This window comes from Solenopsis invicta, chromosome 10, assembly GCF_016802725.1.
Source record: "Solenopsis invicta isolate M01_SB chromosome 10, UNIL_Sinv_3.0, whole genome shotgun sequence".
In the NCBI taxonomy this organism is placed as follows: domain Eukaryota; kingdom Metazoa; phylum Arthropoda; class Insecta; order Hymenoptera; family Formicidae; genus Solenopsis; species Solenopsis invicta.
In genome coordinates this window covers 17,773,373-17,799,717 of record NC_052673.1, presented here as the reverse complement: position 1 = coordinate 17,799,717, position 26,345 = coordinate 17,773,373, and the positions used below count along the sequence as shown (strand labels likewise).

General features: G+C 36.1%; 1 protein-coding gene across 2 annotated transcripts in view; it reads right to left on the bottom strand.

Annotated features, from left to right (window-relative positions):
* LOC105197737 (heterogeneous nuclear ribonucleoprotein L) overlaps positions 1–26,345 on the bottom strand; it is a 163,764-nt gene that overhangs the window by 129,270 nt on the left and 8,149 nt on the right. For both annotated transcript variants that reach the window (XM_026131732.2, XM_011164248.3), the window contains exons 2-3: positions 7,801–7,844; positions 5,140–5,209 (exon numbers count right to left, since the gene is read on the bottom strand). In XM_026131732.2, coding sequence (XP_025987517.1) covers positions 5,140–5,209; positions 7,801–7,844 — 114 coding nt within the window. The remainder of the gene's footprint in view (positions 1–5,139; positions 5,210–7,800; positions 7,845–26,345) is intronic.

Below are 26,345 nucleotides of genomic sequence, written 5' to 3'. Positions count from 1 at the left end.
CATTAAAACTTTATATACAATAAATATTCATTCATATACCGTTGCTTTAGTAAATTGAAAGTTAATAATATATAAAAGCATTAATTTCCAACACAATAATTCTCTTCAAAAATTTCCTTTTGTTCATAAAAACAATTTTTGAATGAACAGAATAAAACCTGAATTTTTTTTGATTATTTTAAAATTCTATAACATGCTTGGCTTCATCTATCTGTTTTGTTTTACGAGAGCAGATGCTCTTTCTCCAAAAACGGAATAGGTTTTTAAAGCTTCAATGGGTCGCTATAAAAATGTCATGTTTTTGCATGTCGAGAAAGATTTGGGCAACGCTGCTTTTATAGCACACTTTGTCACTAGACAACTTTATTGTTCCCCAGCATGGCATGCAACACTTTTTATGGGTTACGCACGCTTCACTGTCGACTTCTCTTCAACGCCGAAAATAAATGGAGCTACGGATAACAATGAAATACGAATTAATGTAATCTGCACCGTGGCACGTGGCTTTCCGAGTAATTAAATATCATATCGCGATACAGAACAATTTATTTCAATTTATTTGAAACTGTAATTAAAATAAAACATATTATTTCATATCGCGGCTAAATAATATTGTAAATACTGCCATTATTATTTTCGTATCGATGTCGAATGCCCAGAGTCCTGCTAAAATTTTCTCAATTAATTCATTATTTTACTCGTCAATTCACTAAATTAGCTATGCCCGTTATTTCATTATAGTACCCTGTAAAATTGTAATTCATTAAAGAGATATAATGCGTTGCGAAACAATTTTTTATATCTACATTAAATTTTAGCAGTTTTCTAGACAGAAACATATGTCGGGATCACGTTACGAATTCCAAGTAGAATTGGAATCGAGAATCTTGAAATAACTACTTCATTAATCTAAATCCAGCAGACTGTCGCACATCGTCGTCACGTATGTTATTGCCAAAGTCAAAACGTGTGAAAATTTATTTCTACATTCAACGTAACAAGTTCCTAAACACATAGATACACAAACACATATCCCCATGCATGTAACTAAACGTAACAGACATGAGAACGAATATATAGTTTGGCGCTAGACATAAATTTAATAACATTGCAATTTATTATTAGTTAAAAATCAATAACTGACAGTCAAATAACGTTTATGAACATTTTTTCGATAAAATATAACTTACACGCTTAATCAACGCACATTGCTATTTAAATTGAGAAATATATTATTAAGTATTACTAAAATATTTAATAAAAATAATTTTTAGGAATATTAATATGTGTATAACGTTCATATAATATTTTTAATTTTTATGTTATATTTCTATTGATATTCTATTGAAAAAGTTATTTAATGATAAATGATAAATCGCGTATGAATAAACTTTGCCATTATCTATTGAATATCTTAAATGTAAATTTTTTACGATTGTATATCCCAAAAATATTACGAAGAAGTTAATAAAATAATATATCGATAGTAAAACTATCCTCGGCATTTTTAAAAATGGCTATAAATCATGCACGATTATTAAATTCATATATTTTCCAGCAGCGTTATTATAAATCGAGTTCAGCTGAACATTTATTTGCACAGTTATTGTCATATTTCGAATCTCAACTTAAATCGTACGCATTTTGTGTCCATGCGACCTGGCTATTTAAAGCATAGCTCTCCAATACTGCGCTCGAATTTATATCGGAGCACATGTATTCCAGACCCGCACAAAAGCTTTTTGTATTTTGTAAGGTCAATGTCGCGACCAACGCGACCCACGCTTCCGCGTGCTTTGACAAGACCGCTCGAAATATCTGACCGTTGCCATCATACCGTGATATAATATCGACTTATTTTATCGCGAGTTATTTATCGGCATTTATTTATGCGGGGAGTGGCGCGTTTAGGAATATTTATAATTTGGTACATGTGTTTACGTCTAGAAAATGTATTGTTGTTATGACATAAGTGAAAAAATATATATACTCCGCATTTTATAATTTTAATTTGTGAATATCTTGAGGATGTATGGGACATTAAGAATTTCTAAACATTTAAGAAAATTATAAAAATATTACAGATTGTTTTATATTGCATTTGAAAGTAGTAAAAAAATTTGGCACCGATTTTTTATCTGGATAAAAAGTTGTTTCAATAAAAAGTAGACATGTACTCCAATAAAAATATAATAAAATAATGAAAAAAAATCTGAATTTTTTAAAATATTTAAGTAATTTAAATATTCAAGATGATTGAAACAAATAATTAAATAAATTATACAATTATGTTCTTAAATAAAAATATAATCTTGTTCACACAACTTTCACGTGTATATGTATAGTATATTTGAAATGCTAATATTAAATGCATTGCCAATTTTTATTTACTTTGCAGAGATCGTATCTCCGATACATCCTTCAAATGCATTGTGGTGCTTTAAAAAAGTATCAATTTTAACCGAGTAGATCAAACATACTAAATTGTTATTAAAAAAATAAAATGACAGAAAAATTAATTCCATTTTACTACGACAGTCTGAAAATAAAATATCTGTTATTCAGAATCGCGCCTCGCATACTCGTTGCGTTCATTACGATACGATTCACGGAACACATCGTTAGCCGCATTTGACGTTTATCTGCTCATGACACACGTGCATCGCGATAAAGTAGACAGAAGGTGTACCATCTCGCGCGCCCGATGCCATCGTCGCCGCTTCGGGCGCAAAATATTGGCAACCCTATGGCGTTAGCGACACTCTCGCAATATTGTATCGCAATATAACCCGAATTAACATCACATCTCTATGATTGATGCATGTTGCGAGGGAGCACGGCACGAGAGACACTTGAGTTTCGTCTTACGGTCTCAGACGATATCTGGATGGAGCCAGATTACACCAACAGGTGTAATCTGGCCACACTGAAGAAAGCTCTGGTTACACATAATTTACAAACACTTACGCTTACGGGATACTGATTTAATAAATAATAATGACAATAAAATACCTCTCGTCTATGCTTGATTAATTTTGTATCGCTTCACGTTTTAATTCGTATTATTTTTTCAAGCTAAACAAATACCGAAGATTAAAAACAAAAATTAAAAAAAAAACCTTTGGCTCTCCTAGATCTTACGCTCGCCTCCAATCTTACGCTAGATAAACCGGTAGAAACATAATTCAATAACGGATTAATAAATGTCACAGTGACAAATATAAATAGATTACTTGGAGATCGTATAAGTCTGGATAGGAAGCTCTATCCGGAAAGTTCCGCAATAAACATGATATTTAAGTTCAATTTGCCTTGCACCTCATAAAACCGAATCGCTTATAACGCCGACCATGTGTCGAGGAAATATTGGCAGTCCCAGCGAATAACCCAGATTTACATCGGCTACTTCCAGCTGCAACTGTCACCGTTATGATGATATATACGTCCAAGAAGTCTTTGATCGCGCGCCGAACTAAGAATTTCTTAAATTTACTATGTTTTATCAAAATAACGATTCTCCAATTAGTGCCCGCAGAGTCTGTCTAGTAAAATATACATATATGCGAAACGTTCTCGCTGGATAAATGTTTGCCTAGAGGATGAAAAAGCCGGAAATCGAATCGGCAGTATGTTTTCGAGTAAAATGAAATATCGATCAATGCATTTGCTGATTAAATATACAGAAACGCCGACGAGAAAAGGAAAAAAAAATAATAATACGCGAGACGGAAAGGCAAGTGCGCCGATTAATTTATTTTAATGGACAGCAGATATGACAATTCATTTGTAAATGTCAAGAAGAGGTAAACTGTAAAATGTTAAGCGAATAATGACGTTACTGAAAAACGAAGAGTGAGGGAAGGAAAGAAAACGAGGACGGAGAAAGAGCTAAGAGCGTGCTTGAGAGTTTAAACCTTCGGGGAAGCTCTAGCTATATGAGCTTTTAATTAAATTGAGAAGATGAGCCGTTAATGGAATATGAAGTCATGTTGCAGCACGCTCGAAATTAACCGTTACACACGTCACAAAATTCCAGCTCCATTTTTACCGCATATTAAAGATAAATTGCCCATTATACAACCGCAAACAATGCCAGAGTCTCCTCTGATAAATATTAATGGCGTAAATACTTTGTAGCTTGCACAATTTGAAACTCCAGCATTAGCTTTTCTACTCGCTGTCTGTACGACGTAATAATTAACGCTGTTATGCAAATATATAAAGAAATGATTGGCAATACTATTTAGTTTCTCTTTCTACTTTTATCTTTGCAGTAAAATAACTGTACTTTTTGTCATTAACAGCAGGAACAAAAGCCGAGATGTTTGATAATGATATAGAATCAAGAGGGTTTCGCAACATAAAGCAAGACTATCATTGTGTTCGCACTGCAACGCGAACACAACGCGGATAGTAGCGCAGTATTGTTAGCACTTTCGGTTATCGCACGAGCGAGAAACCTTCAGTCGGCTCTTTAATTAGTGGTTCGATCGCGGTAGAGGCGCAAGAAAACGATCTTTGTGTGACCGGATAGCTATGTGAGCGCTCGAACAGGAGCAGCGCAAACAATGTCGAATGACATCGACCCGACCGCCAGCGCGGGCGGCGGAGAGAAACGGCGAGGAGCTCAAAGCTCATCTATTATTGGCGCAAAACAGAAATAAAATGCAGTGCGACGGCCTGTGAAATCTACGAGGCTGACGTGCTGCCAACTTTTGTTCTCTGTGGCTTTGGCTTCAATATTTTCAATTCCCGTTATAGTCCACGTCGCAGAATTGCGCCACTTTTCCGTTCCGGCCACTCTGCACCGAGTTAATGTATGTAGAAAAAAAAAGCCAAAAGAAATGCACTGCACGTATAACTATTACGCATTGGCGACATACATTATGAATGCAACAGCTTTATCGTGCTATCTTTTAAATGTTAAAACGTTTTTTCGAGTAACAAGTAATTTATGAATTGTATTATTTTTTGTTTTATTTTACAAAAGGCGCTTTAAATACACAAGTTGAAAGAATTACGTGACTAGCATTTCTTTACATGTTATCAATTTAAAATTGCGAACGCAAGAGAGAAAGAGAAAAAGAAAGAAAGAAAGCTTTGACAGTACTAGCGTTAATAAATTGATAAAGGACTTACCACAGTGATGGGGTATACTGGGTTGATTATTGTGAAGAGGAGGACGTGGTTCGGTTTATTATTGTCTTCTCTGAAACATTAATTGATACGTATTATTCCAGCGAACGTACAGAGAACGCTTATATTGAAGTTCGTCCTACGGCATAAGTGCGCGAGACCGATATAATCGTGAATTTCTATCATTTGTCCTCGTTAAAAGACGCTCCAATTATTTGAAAATTCAATTACCGAAGCCCACTAGAAAACGAGGCCTGTGTGTGGATTATCGCCGAGTTCGCAAAAAACTAGTTCGCCAATAATAATTCATTCTTCGTTGACTGCGGTACGGACGTCTTGCTGACGTCGTCGCAAAACTGCATCGATTGCACCCGTTGAAACTAGAAATATTATTTCGGCTTCGTTTTCATGCGGAGCGGGGAAAAAAGAGAAAATTAGTTTCCGCAGATTATACGCAAACTCTATCAATACCATCTGCCGCTATCTCCATATGTCCACTAAAACGTTTGTCAAACTTCGTTGTCAAATCCTTTTCAACATTAGCAAGTTAATTCGTTTTATACAATCAGCATCACATAAAAATGATTCACAAGTATCTTCGTATTACGATAAACTTCTATATTCTATATAATAAACTTCGTGCAATGATAAGCTACTGGTCATTGTTGATTCGACTATTAAAGCTCCATGCCAAGAGAATTAAATAAAGCAAAATTAAAATATTTTCCCAGCGATTTTATAATCTTCACTTAATGGAGGATGTATCAACACAAATAAATGAAAGCGTATTATTTTATAGAAAATTCCCCACAATTCAAAAAATATTTTTGATCCATAGAAAACGGATTGCACGCGTGCATCATGCAGTGTAAAAGATTATGACGTCAGGAATAGAAAGATGAGTATCTTCGCATTCTCGGTCGAGGGAACAGCAAAACGAAGTAATCTCCAGTCGAGATTTGACACGCTCACGTGTTGTATAGCGAAGCAACCAACCGGTGATGGACGCGGCGCGATACATTTTTCACAGTTGATATTGGTGTATACATCTCTTCTTCGTGACTTGCATCCAATGTAAAAATCAATCGCAGTAATTTTTCCACGAGCGAAATGGCGAAGAACGCCGTCGTATCGGCTAATGGCATGGAATATCCAATTGCGAGGATCGATACAAATTGAATTACCACTTGCGACGATCATTGTTATTTGAAGCTTATTTGTATCGAGCTCTCGTGTTTGCGATAGGTCTTGTTATTCATGTAGGATATCGCGAAATGGATGGAAGCGCATCTGCAATTCAGTATTCCAACGTCTTTCTTAGTATAATGCTCCTAACAATGAAGTCTAAAGAAATCACGAGTTCAAAGATTGAAGTACAAGAAGAGATGTATTTTTTCCCATTTCTCAGTTGCGAAGATGAAGATCGTAGATTTCGCGAGAATGTAGGTCTCGCGAATAAAAAATAAACATTCTTTCGCTGCGATTCGCTATTCTCGAATTTCGTTGATTATCTAACATCTAATATCTGATATCTGCATCTGTGACCGCTCAACGGTTCAGCCAACTCGAATTCACTTTACCAAGGAGTTATCGCGAGTTCGTGAAGTAGATATCGCTATCGAATTGCCTCTGCTGGATTGAATCACGCTTAATGCTCGACTTAACTTCTTATTATTAGACTTGGACTATAGGACAGCGGCAGTAGGGTCAAACTTCATGACGACCGGCTGCATCGTTTTAATTAATTTTCCCAGTCGCGATGTAGCGTCGTGGCGTTCATCGTCCAATTCCACGCTCGAGCGTTCTCTAAATGGCGTGTCATTGATATAATAGCGTACAAATAAAAAATTTCTGAAAGAGAGACCGCATTTACATTTTCATCGGGGGTAAAGAGCAAGTATAATTTAAAGAAATAACGTAATATAATATCTAACTAGTTAATAATAAAAAATGATAAAAGTAACTTCAATAAAATCATAACATATTAATATTTTAAAAGTTTAAATTGTGTGTATAAAATTGTGCCGCCATTACATCGACAGTTTTTATTGAGTTCGATCGAACGAGCGAATTACGTGCGATTGATTTTAACTCGTTTATACGATATAAAATAATCTATGAGACGATCGAATGGCGCCATTGATCGCGGAATTCATTGTCCAATTAAAAATGTTGCAAAAGTTAATCTCAGAAAAGTGTGCACGATTGATAACTATTGAGGAACTCGAGATGACGCGTTAATAAAAGTCTCAATAGTCATCGATCATAATAATTCTGTGTAGAAAGGTGTGTTCTGTAAAACACACCTTTTCCGTAATTTTCTATTTATATTCTGTATGATAAACTTCTTGCAATGATAAGTCATTAAAGCTCCATGACAAAGAAGTCAAAGCAAAATTAAAATATTTTTTCTAACGCGATTTCATTATCTTTAATTAATATAAATATATATAAATTATTACACAATTTTGTATATATATATAAAATTCGGATATAAATAACAAACGGGAAGATTATTCTAATTTTATCATTTTTAATTTCCTGCTTCTAAATTAACAAAACATATTTAACGCGCGTGCAATTGTTTACTATGAGTTTTGAATGCATGAACGAACAATTTTCTTTTCTCGCGCGAATGAACAATATATGTAAACGTATGCTTACCTTTTTCGACGTGGCTCATCTCCGTACCCGCCATATTCGTGATTCTGCAACAAGAAACGAGCAACGGCGTTAGTTAACTTATCTTCGAAGACGATTAATTCGATGAAGCCGCAAAGATAAAACGCCGTTAATGGCTTTATCCAAGCGACATCATTTGCCATCCGTATGCGGTTGGCAAGTTCTCTCGAAAATACGACTCTCTCGTACTCGCAAGTCGAAAGTGCGGATTTCCCGAGCGACGCGGTTTCACCTCCCGGCGCTCACTTTGCAGCAACACGTGTTACCGTCTTCCGTCGTAAGGAAAAGACAAATTTGCGCGGCGGTTTTGGCTAAATTTCGATGGTGTGCGCGCGACGTCACCGGTGGACGCGTCGTGCTCGGTCAATCTATTAATACGCGTTCATGCGTCTTTCACGGCACCCAAAGCGACGGAAATAGTGCAGCGGGACACCTTAGGGGCTGTGACGTATGGTCGCTTAGGTAAATTCTTGCGATCCAATCTGAATCGCATAATTAAGGGGTACGGGAGCAAAATTTTCCACTGATTCTCCACCAATCTTTCGAGTCAGGACTTCAGACGTATTTAAATATATAATTTACAGAGAGTGTCCCAATATAAACGCGATCAATCGAAGATCAACGGCGACCACTGACGAGTAAATAAAAAAAAAGACTTATTTAACACATAATAAAATTTTAAATTAAGTATATTATAATATTACAGTAAGAGATAAATCAAAATTAGTATCATGACGATTTAAATATCATAAATATTAAAGGGTAATCTCATATACATCTCGTACTAATTAATTGTTAAATCGTCATGATACTATTTTGGATTCATTCCTTACTAAAACATGTTAATCTAAAATTCGATTATTCATCGACGAAGAAGACTCCGTGTGTCGAAACGTTCGATATTTTTTTATTTCTTGATATATTGTATATACTAAGAAAAAAGTATTTAAATTGACTTTAATTTAAGCATTTATTCTATATTTAACTTAAAAACACATAAATACTTGAATTGAAGGAATTTAATCAAGTTGAAAAGTCAAATTAACAACTTTTTTCTCAGTGTATATACTCCTAAATAAATGAACATATTAAACAATTCTTTTTAGTTTGCTCATTAGTAGCCGTTAACTTTTGATTGATTGCGTTTGTAAATAAAGCGAGCATCTTCTTTATATTTATTACGGTCTCAATAAGTTTCATCATCATGTACACGTACAATATAGTTTCATTACTGTTTCTTCTCTTAGTACCTTATTTATTCGCATATTTTTCTACATTGTCGAGTTAAGTTTTTGTTTTTAATATATCGAAATTCTGAAAGACAATGCGATAACTATCCCGATCAGTATCTGAGGAACCAGGATGTTAAAGTATCTTTAAAGGTCGGTTCGCACGTCGAAAATGTCGGACTTTTAGTAAAATTATAGGCGAGGCTTATCTATTTTTCATGCCCTGCGGTAAACCGTTCCGGAAAATAAACACGGCTCGCCATTGTGCTTCCAAACATCTGCCTTGTGTAACCACGCGCGAATGTCAATCCCTAAGCGTCTAGTTGCTTCATATCGCGTAATGCGCAGCGGGCGTAGTGAATAAAACATGAAGCGGGGCGCATTTGTATGTTGGAGTGACGTGTCGCTTGTCGCGGCTAAATAATTCATTCGCATTTTCCACAACCGCGAAACAAGTGAAATTCCGAGCATTCGCGCGAATCAAATTATCAATACAAGATTATCCTGGTAACTCGATAAATCCTGACTCGGGAACATCTGAAACACCTTATATACTGTGGCAATTGCGCACGGTATAATGGGAAAAATTTTAAACAAAAGTTTGCTCGTTCGTGCGAGAGCTCGCTCTGGTCTAAATATTTTATTGCTTAAATCCGAAAGCGGTTAATGCAGTTTCACAGTAACGCAATTTTCCGTATATTTTGTATTTTTCACTTATATTGATGGATGAAAATATTGATTTATAGGGGAGATATGAAACGAGATATGAAAATTCTCTTGTGAAAATTATCGAAGAGTTTTTTTTAACACTTTAGAGTTTTTTATTAAAAGAGATTAATTGAGAATTCATGAAAGGATAAAAAAAGATATAATAATTCTCATAAATATGCTAATCTTTCATCATAAACTATGTTTTTCGAACTACGATGTTTGCCACTTTTTTATTATAGTACTGACTCAAGTACAATGTGCGAGGAAACGACGATACGAAAGATGTGAACAAAGAAAACGCATAACGAAGCTCATCCAATTGTGCACGGATCTGCGAGAGTGCATCGTTAATGATCCGGTTGCTTAAATTAGCCTTGAATGACAAAGGTGACAGAGACGGTTGCCACTTGGTTTTTGCGCGTAAGCCGAGACATTCGAGGCGTATCGCGTTCACGGAGTGTTCAGCCGCTAAATAATAAAGTCGTAAGAATTAACGAGCCTTTTTATTATCCCGTTACGAAAACGCGAATGTTAAACACCAATATTTATCATCGGACAGGCGGTCGGTCGATGGAATTCCCATTGCCGGTTAAATTCCTTTAATTCTTGAAAAAGACATTTTTCGACGCCGTTACGAACGCGTGTTCGTTATTGGCATTGCGGCAGTCATTAGCGCGTATGTCTGATTAATATCATTGTACCTTGTTCAAACCTGTGGGAATCGCTGAAGACGGCAAAATGAATACGGCGCGGGCTTTAGTGAATTTCTGTTCTTCTTATCGCTAGGCAGTAATTACCGCAAGAGCGCTGAGCGTAAACAAAAACGCGCAGCATGAATGAAAATTATGTCATCTTCAGCGAAATGCAGCGGCTATCGTTAGCACGCTGCATTGAGGAAAAAGAATGTGTATCTCCGAGAGGAAGATTAAAAACTAATAGAGTTTCTGTCGACCCATAACATACATTTCCCCGATGCTCTTTTAATTAACGCGTTGTATATTTTCATTTCTCGTTTGTTTCAGCATACCTGACGCACGCGCTTATGGACGCAAACAGTTGGAAACACGTACTTTCAATAGATTTTAGTAGTACATGCGAGAAGGAGACGTCTAGCCGGAACGACACGCGCGTTCACCGTTATGCGGATTCGCGAACGAGCGCACAATTCGAGCGCCGTCGGCGAGCCTAATGATTTATCGCCGACGATTGCTCGTTAATTATTCGTCGCCGTGGTGTCGCGTCCGTGACTTGCGAAATGCGGCTGAGCTGCCGCCGAAAAAGAATGACACGCGAAAGCCGGTAAGAATCCGCTTGGCCACTCGGGCGGACGGCCAAGCGGAGAGTCCGCGTGATGTCCGACGCGCGCTGCGTCCAAGACCCTCCGTCGCGTTCGTCACGAAACGTCCTATAGCTCATGCATAGTATCGCCGTTACGAGGCAGAATACCCCGCCGGGGATCTGTCATACGTTGTTATAAACATAACTGCTTACTGGCGCGCGACCAACCACGTGCTTTCGCGCTCAATGGATGTCGCGCTGCTCGTTTGGGGAAAAAATCACCGCTGAGCTGATCACGCGAGATTATGCTCCGTGTGACGGTGATGTTAAGGAAGCGAGTAACGGTGAGATGCTTTCTCGCACGATAGAACACGTGCATTCGTTCTCACATTTCGACACTCAGTATACATCCGAGAAATGTCGATAATAAAAGCAGTTTATTGCCCTTTTCATATTTTAACTTCTTAATTTTTAAATATGTACGCCAAGCGAAATTATTGTAGATAAAAATCGATAAAAATTATGGCATTTCTTGTATATCGTAAATTTAACATGAAAAAGCTTCAATATAAAATCTTATCATTTGATTGATAACATTAAACGCGTACGTTAAATAAGTAATATACATAGCAATAGCTATTGATGTGAACGATCGCTGAAGTCAAACTTGATGTATTTATATTTGTTAAGATGCAATCTCATTATTCTAAATACATAATACCAGGAACTGCAACCTCTAAAAGATGCCATGTGTCCCCGATATAAAATTGGGATCGTTTCCACGGACCCATGTCCGTCTGTCAAATGAATTTACCTATTGAGTTGACCGTTCGTCAAACGAGCAACACCGGGCCAATTTTCTTTGAATTCTACGCATGTCACAATGAAAGATAAGATTCGAGAAATTTCGTTTACTTATCACTTCACTCATCAGTAACAATAGAGCGAGTCTCAATTTATCAAAAGACGATGAATAATCTTGTGAATTGAATGGTTGTACAGATTCTTAAAAAAAAACCAAACAAAAAAACAAGAATATCTTTCTCTACCCGAAAATTAATTATTTAACCCTTTCCAGACAATCTAAATCTTTTTTGACAAAAGAGCAATTTTACCATTCTCACATTTTACTGATCAAATTTCATTTTTTATTAAATAAAAGTGTCAATATTTGAGTTAAGCAATTATTTGGTAATGTAAGAGAAAATTTTAAATTTTTCTAGATTTTTTGAAAGTCTGGAACAGTAAAAAAAATTTTGAATTTATTATGAATTAACCTAAATTAAAAGGAATTAAACGTATTTGTTTTGTCAAAAAAAATATCGCAATCTTTAACAAATTCTAATTTTTCTGTTTTAGATATAAATAACATTTTATTTAAATTCTATATTACTTTATGTTTTTCTTATACCATTATTAACATTTTTAGATAACAATTCTTATATCTAACAACATTTTTTTTCTTATCGTTATATCATAATTGCATACGAGAGAATAGTTATTCTCTTTCGTAAAACATGTAAAACATTTGCATGAAAATTAACCAGTAACTATTTAAAATTCCAAGACGAGACCAAACACATCTCCTCTCAAACACCTTACGAGGAAATCGATTATGCATGGGCGCCATGCAAAAAAAAAAAAATCGTGTCGCATCGCGCCAACACTACATTTTGAAAACTACCCTGAATGGCAAACAGGACGCCGACGTTCCATTTAAAGTTTTAAACGACGCTAAAGTCCGCTCAAGCCATTTAAGCAATTATTTTAAAGGCAAAATGCGCAAATTATCGCGAATGCGCAGAATGTGAAATCGCCGGCGACTTATTCACTTCTGAACGCAGAAAATTCGTCGCAAAGGTGTTACTCCCGTTTGTAATCTCTTTATCAGCACGTGGCTGGCACGTAGCCAATCGACTTTCTCCCCGGGCGTAGAGCAGCGACCTATCCGACTCCTGTGGTTCGCTTCGATTTACTCTAGAGCCAATGCTCTAGATCGGCTAGAGCATTGACCGGGAAGAGAGTAGACGCTAATAGCGTAACGCGCGCGCACCCCTATGTGTGTACGTCAATATCGTTTGAACGACAGTTCAATCGATTTACGAAATAGCGAGTGGTTCACGAAAATACGCCATTATTTCAGCGGACCGCTATCTTCCATTATCGTACATTAAGGTTGGCAAAGTTTGCACGTTTCTACATATTTTATGCTAGGCGCTGACCAATATAGACAAAATGGCTAAAAGCAACATTAATACTGAAAGAGTAATTTCCTCAATGTGTGACGTTCTTAGGAGTTGTTAATGTGAGGGAGCAATTCAAAAAAAAGCTACTTTTTTCTACTTTGGCACAAAACTAGTTTTCCAACCTTTCGTATATAAAAGAGAAAACCATATAGTGAAAAAAATCCAATCGTCTTTGTAAGGATTGTTAACATTTAATTTACTTCGAACTCGCGAGCGCGCGCAAAGGAGCAATGTGAACTTTCCAGAATGAAATTTGCTAAGAAACCTTAAGCAAGTTTACACTCTCTCCCGTCGTCCCCTTCTACGCTCGCACTCACGGACGTTATCGAAATTCCGATAAGAAAGTCTTTAAAGAGTTTCGCACCTCGCAATGATCGGTAGAACTCGAAAAAGGCTAACACTCGCACGTGGCTGTACCTGATTCGCGCGTTTGCGAATTGCATTTTCTATTACAATAATCAATCGTGAAATTGCACATTTTTCTAATCGTATCACTAGCGCTGAGAGAAATATTTTTCTAGAGATGAATTAAACGTTTATTTAAAGAGTGATCAAATGAATTTTATAGTTATAATGACTAAATATTGCAGCTGTTTCGATCAAACAATTGTTTTCGTACAACTTATAACTAAATGTTTCGTTTAATATAACTAACTTTTTGGTACTAGTAATTACAAAATTCATTTGATCACTATTTAACCGAACGTTTCGTAATTATTTCTCTCAGTGAAGTAGTACTTCAGAATTTCGATACAATTACGAATTCTGAATCTTGCTCAGAGAATTCTGAAGTTTTTGATGTAATTATTGCCTCATTAATTTCTGCATTTTATACAAAACTAAATGTAGACATAAAAGAGGCATTTTCTGAATAACTTCTCTGAAGTTTTAACGATTATTCTCAACGTACTGAGCGAAATATGATAAGAATGCTTTATTTCTTGAAATAATGTTTCTAATAAATCTTGTTTAATTGAATAATTAAATGTTATTAAATTATTCATATTCTTTCAAGACCAATGCTAGAAATGTGCAGTTACATACATGATGCATGTGATGACTGTAACAGGTATTACGCGATAAAAAAGTAAAATTTCTTTAATATTTAAATTATTTAGATTATACTACTAATCTGTGTACAAAGCGAAATATTCGCGTTTACAGAATGCAACAGCATATATTTCTCAAAGGAAAATTAACAAGTAATAAAGCATAACGAGCGCAGCGCGAGTTAATGAATCGCGCGGATAAATAGTAACATGTAACATGCGATTTCTTGGAAAATGCATAGGCGAACCGGTTAGACGTTACGTGCGTCGAGTTCCAACGCGAATTCTCTCGAGTGCGCGCGTGTGTGCTTGGGTGTTGCGTGTGTGTGTGTGTGTGTGTGTGTGTGTACGTGTGCAATCGCCGTGCCCCAATTATCTTGTCGGCTATGAATTACGTACGGACCTCCCGCCACGTCGGCATCCCTCGGCAGGCAGCAGGACGAAACTTTTCGTGTATTTCGCGTTAATTTCGCAGCTGAGCAGCTGGTGTCTTCTCACATTTCGGGGACCGGCAGGGATAGAGAAACGCGCGAAGTACGAACTTATCTTCCCCCCCTCCCAAAAAAAGCACCGCGATCTCACCAGGACATAACACGGAAAGTTTCCGCAATTTCGCAGCGCTTTTAATCCGCCACCATTTTGCGTTCCTGTCGCGTGTGCCGCGCATCACGATTTCTAATTCACTTTTAAACTTCTTGTTTCCGGCACGGTTTTTGTTCTTTTGAAAAAATTAAACTTTTGATCCGGATATTCGAGTTTAATAGCAATTTAATAGCGAGCCTCAAGATCAACACTAAAATAGAAAAGGCGGAATATATAATCTTGCTTTTTTACGTAAACTTATTACAGAAAGAAATTATCTATTGTTGACAAAATTGATATCTCCCAAAATTTGTCTATACTCCGTTTACGGAAATGATAGCTTGACAAATTATTTAATTCATGTTTCTAGATCTCCTTCGCGATAAATTAATTCCAATTATTAAATTAAAAAACAATAATATATAACATATTTAATTTTGAATTGGATAAAAAGGTAGCTCTATACTCCTGAAAACATCGGAGAAGGCTTCGCCATGCTTATACAGAATTCGCTAAACGAACTATTTGGGCGATTCTAAATCACGTTCAGCTGTCCGAGACTATTTCGTCACGGCAAATTGATTCTGAACGCAATTATTAGAGCAGAACAATGCGCGTCGCCAACAGACACTCGCGCGCGCGCACGCGTTGTCGGGCCAGCTTAATTTCTCTTTTTCTTAAATACCAGCCGGCTTCGATGTACAAGACAGAATCCGTCTGTCGTCGAACAACGTTACCAGCCCTCTTGAGACTGCTCGGAAATATTTTAGACACGTCTCGCGTGAACTCGCGCCGCGTGCTTGTACGATCCTTTCTACTGCGCACTTTTAACCCCGCACACGCGATCCACCTTCTATTTTCATGCTGCAAGCTGATTTTCTTCACTCAACAACTAAGAAAGTATAATGTTCTCTATTTAAATACTTTTCCTCTATATACCAACTTAGCAACTTTTTGCTATAATTAAATTAAAATTGCATAAAAATTCGGCGAGTGGCTACTAAAACAATTTTGATATTTTTTATTTAATTTAATTTATTAGAGTCTAAAGTTTTATTGTTAACAATTTTGCCGTTATATATATTCCGTGCTTATAAAAAAATTAATGATATCAATGTGAAAGTAATTCCGAGTCGAAATCTTACTTCTACCTTGTGCCTCAATTAGACCTGTTTTTTACGTCTATTCTGACAATTTAAATACTCTTTTAACTTAGTCATTATAATGGAATCTTTGTGAAGAGTTTTAAAAAGTTTTAGTAAGTCGAAAAAAAACTTTTTAATCTCAAAGTGTGAAATTTCTCCCAATAACTATCATTTTGAGGCCCAAGGTAGAAGCTCAAGAGATCTAATTAAAGTTGAAAGTAGAAATAAAATTTCGACTCGAGATGAACGATCTGCAATCTGCAACGACCAATCTGCAAAAAATTAAGACAATATTGATTTTATTAATTCTGAAATTAATTTTCTGAAAAAGGAGAAGTACTTTCATAATAAATTGGTTTATCAAAATGTTTTTAATAAATTTCTTGTAAAAGGTAAATATTTCTTCTTTTTACTAAAGAAAAAATGAAGCATGAATTTAATATTGTAACGATAGTTGTAACAAGGTAGAAGAAATAAAAGAAAAAGTATATAATAGAACGGAATTAAAAAATGAAGGCGTCTCGAAGCATTATTACATAATTATAATTATCATTAACTAAATTATTGCATTTGCGAAGTGCAGCGAATTGATAAGTCGGATAATTATTAGAACTGTTATGACGCAATAATTAGATTACGAACGTTGAAATATGGATGAGTTGTGATAACGATCCCTGACATGGACGGACGCATTTTATCAGATTTAACGCTTATCTAATCTTCTCACGTTTAAAAATCGTATATTATAAAATCATACATTACAAAGCTCTGGTGCAATAAATCGTTTACGCACGTAAACGCGAGGAATTCTAACAATTTCTCCGTTTATTGCAATTTATGATCGTCACGAATATAATACTATCATCATCGGAATGAGATTGTCTCATAACATGGGATTTTATAAAAACAGATGGCATCGCAATTCAATATAATAGAGATGTAATTTTTGACACAACCAAAAAAGCCATCGCCGTTTTTAACAAAAATTTAAAGTCGACAAAACATAAAAATTCTTTTTAATGTGGATTACAGAACTTTAAGAAATTTTTCAAGAAAAACTATAAATACGTAATAAAATTTTTAAAAGTAATAAAGGAAATGAGCTATCTAAATATTCAATGGCATTAAATGTCACAAAATCAACAATTCTATTATGTTCTTTTCTCCGTCGCGCCGTAAGAATTGCTTTGCGTATTAAATCCCATTGAATATAATAACACACAAGGTATCAGAAGAATAATATAAAAAATAGAAGTTCTCACAACATATTTGAATTACGCTTGTTCGAAGCTGCGCTCGCGTTTTGTTGGGCGGAAGGAGATCCTTAGCTATGCCTCTCGTTATTCTTGAAGTACCAGTCATCCGTATCCGGCTTTAAGCAAGCAAAGGAAATCTCGGTTGCGCAACGGCGCGTCTTATTGCAAGCGCGGCAACGGAAAATCGAATACGGGAAAAGCTGAGCATCATTAAGTGCCGAACGCCCGCGCGGCGCAGCGCGGCGGCCTCGCCGTTCTAATTTCGCCGCAACTTCTCGCGGCGGCCTTAATTCCGTTTAACTCGATGCCGTAAATTTTCGCACCGTGTGTATACGCGACGTGTGTGCACGTGCCCCGCTCCCCTCACCTCGCCTCGCCACGGTCGAGGAGAAGTAAACAGCCGATAACGAGATATGACGATGACGGAGTTCAGAGCTTCGTCTCGTAATAATCTGCATACCGGCGTCCCACTACAAGCTATTCACGAGCGAAAAAAAACTGAAAGTCCGGGCCGGTTATCGCCGAAAATACTTCCGCCGAAAAATTTAGTTTCCGTTCTACTTATTCAGAATGCAAGAGGAATTCCATCGCTCCGCATTTTTTTGAGAATCTTGTGTGAAGAGATTTTGGATGCTGTGACTTTTTTCAATACATTTGCTAAATGCTTATTGCCTTTATGTAACAAAGAAAAATCTCAATTTTTTGTTTTGTTTAAGTACCTTAAGTATTCAAGATAATTTATACAAAGTTTTATTGTATTTAATTATTTGGTATATAAATAAATAAAGTTTATTTATTTAACAAAACTGATCTCTGCATCGCAATGAAACTTTACATAAATTATTTTAAATATTTAAAGTATTTAAATTAGAAATTTAGATTTATTTCATTATTTCATTATTAATTATACTTTCATCAGAACATATGTCTACTTCTTATCGAAATAACTTTTTATCCGGATAGAAAATCGCCGCGAAATTTTTTCTACTACTTTCAAATGCAATTCACAAATTGTAAAACAAATTGTAAAACAATTCACAAATTTCTAATAATTTATTAAACTCTTTGAGAAGTGTTTTATACATCCTTAAATTTTTATCTAATAATGTTTCTTTTCTTAAAAAAACATTAAAACAAACCAATATAAATGCATGATGTAAACACGAATCATACGTATTACTACAATATTGTAATTGGTTCCAAAAATCAAATCTTCACTTTTGTACCTAACTCGTTTCAACAAAATCCGCTGATTCAAAATGTAATTTTGATACAGGACATTCAGTCCGCGACACAACACTGTATTAGAAAGCGTTGGTAAGAAAAGATATGCAGCGGAAATAAAGAGACGGAAAAATATAAATTTAATACAATCGGATTAAAGGCACCTGCGGCGCCGCTACCTTACAACTTCGCCGCGAGAGAATGCGACTCTCGAAATTTTCGATGCATTCTGTTGCCGCGGTGGTTGCCGCTTCACGCGACATATAAATATGTAGATGGATATTATTCGCGGCTGGCAGCGCTTCGAAAGAGAAGCGAAAACTTCCGCGACGCGGATATAAACACCGTTGTTATGCGGCTGCGTCCATCCGAGACGGCGCGATGCAATACTCCTGAAAGCGGAGCAAACTTGTATGATGTAACGCGCGCACGTCTGTCCGCGGAGACGATAAAGGAACCGATGGAGGGTGAAAGAGGAGAAAGAAAGGCGAGCCTTCGCGCAATTTTCGGGAGATGCAGGATCCGATATCGAAGCTAACACGATTTCTCGTCGCAAATCCTTGTCGAATCACAACTTCTGATCGTGCACATCAACGGAATACGACGCACCGTGCACAATGATAAAGTGCTTTGCGGGTTTCAAATTGTTGAAAAGATAGGAAAGAAGGAGAAGTAAGTCGAAAAGGTATCGGAAAAATTCTTAAAAAGATGACGAATAATTAATCCTTACTTTATCGAAGGCGTATCTAGATACCCATTTCATGTTTAAAACGATTTTTTTATGTGGTTTAATGGTCTTTATTGGCTTTAACATCTCAAAATTTCACAAGTCATTTTTATCTAATTTAATTTTTTGCCAACACCTTCTTGGGATGACTGTAGCTCGAGAAATTTATTTTTTTATATGCCTGTTTCTACTGAAGGTAGGTACGTATTTTGTATAGAAATTCAATAAAAGATATTAAAATTTATATTTTTTTGCATTTCTAAATATTTCGTTCACTTTATCATATTTTAATTACATAATTTTATAAAAAATTACATATTTATATAAAATAAAAGTGCTAGGTTCACTGGAATATAAAAAAATCGTTTCACAAATGAAATGAATACCCGGATAAAACTCTTCGGTAAAAGGTTAAAATGCTATCTATCACCAATAATTAATCTTGAAATCTACAACTTATAGTACAAAGATCCGTATCTAGTTTGATTATAACTGTAAGTTTCGGATATCAAAGAGATTTAGATCGATATTATTCTTTTCGATAGACAACGAAATCGAGACGAAATGAATAAACACTTTTAGCAAATTGGGTCCTTTTCTTGAAACTACTTCGTAACTGCAATTCACTGTTTCACTGCGTTTCGCGTAGATGATTCTGTTCGCCCTATAATATTTTTCCTTACTAATGAAAATGGAAACAGTAATGGAGCGAGAACTCTTTAATGAAACTCGTTCGTCTATTACAATGTAATTCAGTTATTGTTTCCGTTTCTATTATTATCCGTACGATCTTATCAAGTAATCTTTCGTTAATTCATTTGTTGCGTAGCACGTCATCTCTCGCCGTTAATAATGACATGTCTTTATAATGGCATGAATAACGGTGAGCGCGGCAACTTTTCGCTTATGAAAACCTTATCAAACTCCAAACCGCGATAGAACAACACATTCAATGGCGTAACGTTTCGCAAATTCGCGAGTTTCGTGTTAAACTTTAGGTTATTAAGTTTAAGTTAACTTTAAGTTATAGACCGTCTTGTGGAAAATTGCGCGAGGCTTTTCGAGGCGTGCAGGAAGACGCTACGTAACGACGACGCAGGAATAATATTGCGCGCTTGACGAACACATATCGCGAAATCGATTCAATTATTCGCGGCAATGACGGAATCCGTTGATATGGAGTTTAACCAATGATTTCCGTGGAAATGGCAATGCTTGTCGACAAAATGACGGAAATATCGCAGCGGCCAAGTGAACGTACGATAAAGCGAGTGGACGCAATTTCTCGTTTACGTTAACGGAAATACCTATCGTCAGGTGCGGATTTCTGAACGAAAAGACATTACACGGCACTCGGGCGATGTGGCGCGACTGCGAATTGTCCTTAAAAATGGATTTCTCTCTTAAACTCTAACCCGAAATATCAAAAATAACAAAAATTACATGTTACAAAAATGCGCAAGATTTTTTTTTTTTTTAATATCGACTCCAATCAAATTTTATTTCCTTGTTCGAATTCTAATCGAACCAAATCAACAAAATTTTATCCAAATCAAATCAAATAAAATGGAACTGAATCGTTGAAACATAACTTTTGCTAGATTAACTTTTAATATGTGGATAATATAAAAAGCTTCTATTGTAAGAAAAATAATATTGATTGTATAATAGCAATAATTCTCTTAATATAGCGATAATCGTCTTATTAATTGAAAGTTACGTTTCGATGATTCAACTTTAATTCGATTTAATGTACGTATTGACTCTATATTACATAATCAATAAGATCGTCATTACTTGCAATTTAAGTATTCGAAATTTACCTCTCAGATTCGAAATTTTTAAATACATAGTTCAGATTGGATTTCCTATGATTCAAATTCAAATCGAATCAAACCTTACCTGATTCGATTCAATTCGTATTCGAATGATTCGCACATCTCAATTGTAAAGGGTTTCACGCCAACGAATTGTCCATTGAACAAATTATCTATCAAATATGTTGTATTACCAACTGAATATTCTTATTCGGTGATACATAATAGACAAAAGGAAATGTTGATCTTACAAGTGTTTCTAAGTTTACAACCGTATGGAATTATGTTGTAAAACCAAAAAGACGAAAAGAATAATGCTACCTCTTGTTATCACAATACACTATCTCGTTAACACTTTATGCGATAATAATACTCAAAGCAGTTTATCTCTTAGCTCATTAAGCGCAAAAGCATCCAATTACACGTGCAAGCTGGTTCACGTGTATTGACTTAATCGCGTGTAAAAGTTATCAGAGAAAAAGAAATTACAAAAAGAAACTAAGAAAAGATAATGCGTTGCCGCTGATAACGTAAACAAACTTGCTTTCGGCCTCGATGCTTTTAGGATGTTAGTGGTTTTGCTAGTGGTTTTGTACGAGAGACAACTGGCATATATAATATTAAGCGATTTCAAGGTGGAAAGATCCTATCTCTATGCGCAGTCCTATTCTGGGAATTGAGCTTTACATATGCTAATCAAGTCGTGAATTTGAAAAGATGCATCAGGTTGCTGCGGGCGTGCATCTGATTCTAACGCCAGGGACGAAATCAAAAGAAGGCGATAGAATGTAGAACGTGCGGGAAAATAGGATTTGCATTCGCGTAAATATACGACGGACGAAGGAGTAATTCGCATGCGGAAGCATACTCGTTTCCCATACGATTAAAATTCTCGGCGCCATATCGCAGTTTGCGCCGCCTTTATTGATTACAAACGGACATCTGGCTCGCATTTCACTATCTGCATGGATAGCATCCTGAAATCTATACTGCCCGGATCACAATCGATTTTTAAAGCCGATCTCGACGTTAAAAGCCGTTTCATCCGGATTACGAGCGTGATGCAGAAGTTCCGTGCGCATTATGAAGGAAGCAAAAAAATATTCGATACGTTGTGAAATGTTCCAACAGGAGATGACGGAAATCGATGTACTGTACGAAGTTGATATTACTCAGAAGCTTCAGGAACTACTGCAGTCGCACCAGTAATTTTTCTGTTTTAATTAACGCTTGCGAATTAAAAAAAAAAAGATTAATAAAACAGTATCTATGCCGCTATGCTACAGAAATTTCCTTAACGAAGATAAAAGAGGCGCAGACAGATTTTCGGCGATCATACACGCTCGGCCGGGCGTTGCGTAATACCGGTTTTAAAGAACTGGTTCCCAAAGGCGCGGTTCGTTAACGAGGGTGAGTGACTTTATTTCGGTGCGGTTATTTCGGGCTGCGTAAATACCGAAATAAATGTAGCAACGAGAAAGCGTGCGAAAAAATATGCGTACTTCCGCCTCGAAATAGCGTGCCCGACGAAATCCACACGCGATTCAAGCAAAAGCGCGATTTCAACTTGTCCGATACGCGCTCCTTCCTTTCCATCTTACATAACAAATTTAAAATCGACTCTTGTGCAATTCTAACGACGATTTCCAATCATTGCCAGTGGCTTTTCACGATAAATACACGATACGAAGAGATGTATCGTTCAATAAATAAATTTCTTCAGGATATATCTAACGACTATAAATATGAAAAAAAAATATATCTTTCTTTTTTCTTTCAATACACTGCATTGAGACAGAAAAATGATTGAATTTTAATAAATATTTATTTGAACAGTTGCAATGAAATATTTATTTATGATACATAAATATTTACTCAATAAAATACTGATAGTTAAATTAAATTGATTTTTGTAGTAAATAAATATTTATTTATATTATGTAAATATTTTATTGCAACTATTTAAATAAATATTAAAATTTAATAATTTTTTCTCTCGGTGTGAGAAAAAAAAGTTGTTACTTTGACTAAATTTTTCAACTCGATTGAAAAATTCACTCAAGTTAATATTTTGTCCCCAGTCTAAGATTTACTAAAATAAAATTGCAATATTTAAAAAAATTATTTTTGTTAAAACGAAATTTATGAAGTTTAGAAGGCTCGTAAAATGCTGCTCTAGTATCAGATTTCTTGTTGAAGAACAGGAAACATATATTATTTCCAAATCCCTCGGTTAACGTGACCTACATCCGGACATAATGCGCCCGCAAAAGATTAACCCTCCGTAATTAGAAAGACCTCTGACTGAGCAACATACTAGCAGAATCGGCTTTAAGACTACCACAGCTTTCACACAACTACGGGAACGCAAACTTGTTACTACGCTATAAAACACCTAATACTTCTTAATGTTCTTAATTCTAAAACCTCAACAATTTTAAATCCTTCTCGAGGATAAGACCACCAGAGTGGTTTCTTTTTCTCATTCCAGCGAAAAGACAAATAATGCAAAGCTTATCCGTAGCCGATGTCCGAACGTATCTCTGCTCTCGTTAGCAACACGAGACTATTTAATAGCGAAAGAAACGCGAGGTCGCAAATTACCTTTTCTTGCCTCGCCGGTAGCCATGCGGGACATTCGCCTAACGAAGCAGGCAGGATGAAAGCCGCATTTGCGTTGAGAAAACGGAGGGTTTGCATACGCGCACGCCACTCTAGTCATCGTTCATTTGCAATTCCGAGGTACGAATTCGCCGAATGCGATGTTCCGGTTGAGACGAGGTAGTAGGCTAGGAATTTATTGGATCGCTTGGAGCTCCAGGACGCGAGATTACTTCCACGTGGTGGGAAATTTGTCGCCCCTTCGCAGCCGACGGATACTCTATTAATCTCTCACGAGAATCCCGCGCGTGACGTATCATTTCGATTACTTGCACTCGACGCATTGTTTTCGTGCCTTCGCCGCGAGCGTAAGTCATAACATCGAGAACTGTTGACCAAAGATATGCATGCAAATTACTACGAATAACATCCGTAATTTAGTACTGCTCTCAATAATTTCAAATAATTTCGTGATAAATTCGCAAAAACCAAATAATATTTTAGTCGGAAGATTTAACAGACATTCCAAAGTTTGAGCAAATAAATTAGTGAAAGAGCAAAGAAAGGTAGTAACGTGTTACAATGGTAGATAAAAATAAATTCTCGTCATTTATCGCCATTATACTTTTGAAATTGAAACCTGTCCTGTCGTTAACGACATCGTGGACCGTTTAGAAGCAATATGTAACGTCTGTTGCCTTGCAACCGTGTCAAATTAATGTGCACGGGGATCACCGGCTCGCAGAAGTATCCAACAGCGTGCCGCAGCGCGAATTAACGAGAAGAGCAAAAGAGACCGGCTCTGTATGCTCCGATTTCAAACATTCGCCACGGTGACGAGGCATCGGTCTTCCCACGTGAGATACATCATCGTGTGCGCCGGGTCTGAAGTTACTTTGAGGCGAACGGAGCGCATAGATTCACGGTATGCGACCCGGACACACGTGTGTGGATTCACTAAAGTGAAGATATTTCGGTCGTCGTGACACACCGAAAAGCTTGAAGAACCGAAAGAACGGTGACGGCCGAGCTGAAGAGACGGCATGACTTCGCCATGACAGACTTGACCGATACTCGTTTCGACCGCGGAGACTTTTAAATATATCGATATCTTCCTACACGCTCGATGTAGAGACGAGGGCAGGTGATAAATATGGTTACCCTCCCATTGGATAATCGTATTTTTATTCATTCGATAGGGTAGAGCGAACAGGTGATAAATGTAAGATCGGTTCTCGTTCGTTCAAGTGCAGAAACGCGGCCACTACTAGAAATAGAAGCTTCAGTATAAGGTCAAAAGTATGCGTGCTTATTTTTATGATCCTTGTTCTTTGAATTCACCGACTTTTGCGTTTGCATATTTTTTCATACAAAAAAAAAAAAATTTCGTTGCACAACTAAACTATTTCTTTAATTCTAATAAAAAGAACAACCAAAAATTTCTTCAAATTAAAAGAATTTTTCTTTAACCGTATGGCAATGAACAAATATTTTTTTACTCAAAGAAATCTGTCTCTGGGTGAACTGAACACGTGTAGAAAGAAAAGTTGAAGCATCTGTGTCACGTATTATCATTGCAAAATAAATGATTGAAATTTAAATAAACAATTTTTCGAAGTTGAACCTCACCTTTACTAGAAATTCAAAAGCGCAAGTTATTCAGCGTCACAGATACGTGGGTTTACTCTATCGAGTCGGAACTTTTTTTCGAGTTCTTCATATACGAATGTGCGCAAAAGCCTGAAGCATATTTCCCCGCAACATTTTGTATATGCGACGAATAGGTAAAATGATACAAGGAGCAGCGCAGACAGCTGGAAAAGTTGCAACTATATACGAAACGCAGCTCCCACCGAATGACGTCGCTCGCAAAAGCCAGTGCGACGAAGCTCGCGCGAGCGAGCGGATTTTGCTTCAGAGAAATATCGTGACTACTCGCTATACACGTATCACGGCGTATAGAAAATTTATGCTTCTATCATACATTTGCCGAACGGTTCTTCATCAGAAAAAAAAGTTGAGCGATTGAAAGCGCGCGACCAGATCAACTATCTTAATATGACAACCTGTGCGTAAAGATATAATTTTGTATTTTTGCGAACGTGCCATAATTATTAAATACAGATTTTTTTAATACGAGTAATTTCATTAACTACGTATTTATGTAACTTTTTAGAAGCTTCTTGAACAAGTGATGACATAGTAACGTATAATCTCGAAATTAATTATCCGGACAAGAGGATAATCAAAAGTTTATTTTATTTTACAAATTAATTTTAATTTTAATTTTTTAGGGAAAACTCAATTCAAAGTTACCTCAGTGATGTATTTCAAAAAAATATTTGTGTTGATTAAAAACATATTTGTGTTCGAACTGAAAATTTACTGACCTGTTGTTAACAAAATTATATAAAAAATGTATGTAAATAAAATTGCAAAAAAAGCTGATTTTACTTTATCTCTATCTTACTTTAGTTTAAAAATGTATGTAAAATATAATATTAAATAGACAAAATAGTCTTATATGTAGTCACGAAACTATTTGAACAAGATATTGTGCTACATTCTTTTACGCTTTATACAAATCAAAAAAATACCTTTGATAAAAACGCATTACTGGCAAAGGTTTTCACACTTCCAGTTTTCCCTTAAAAAAAATTAT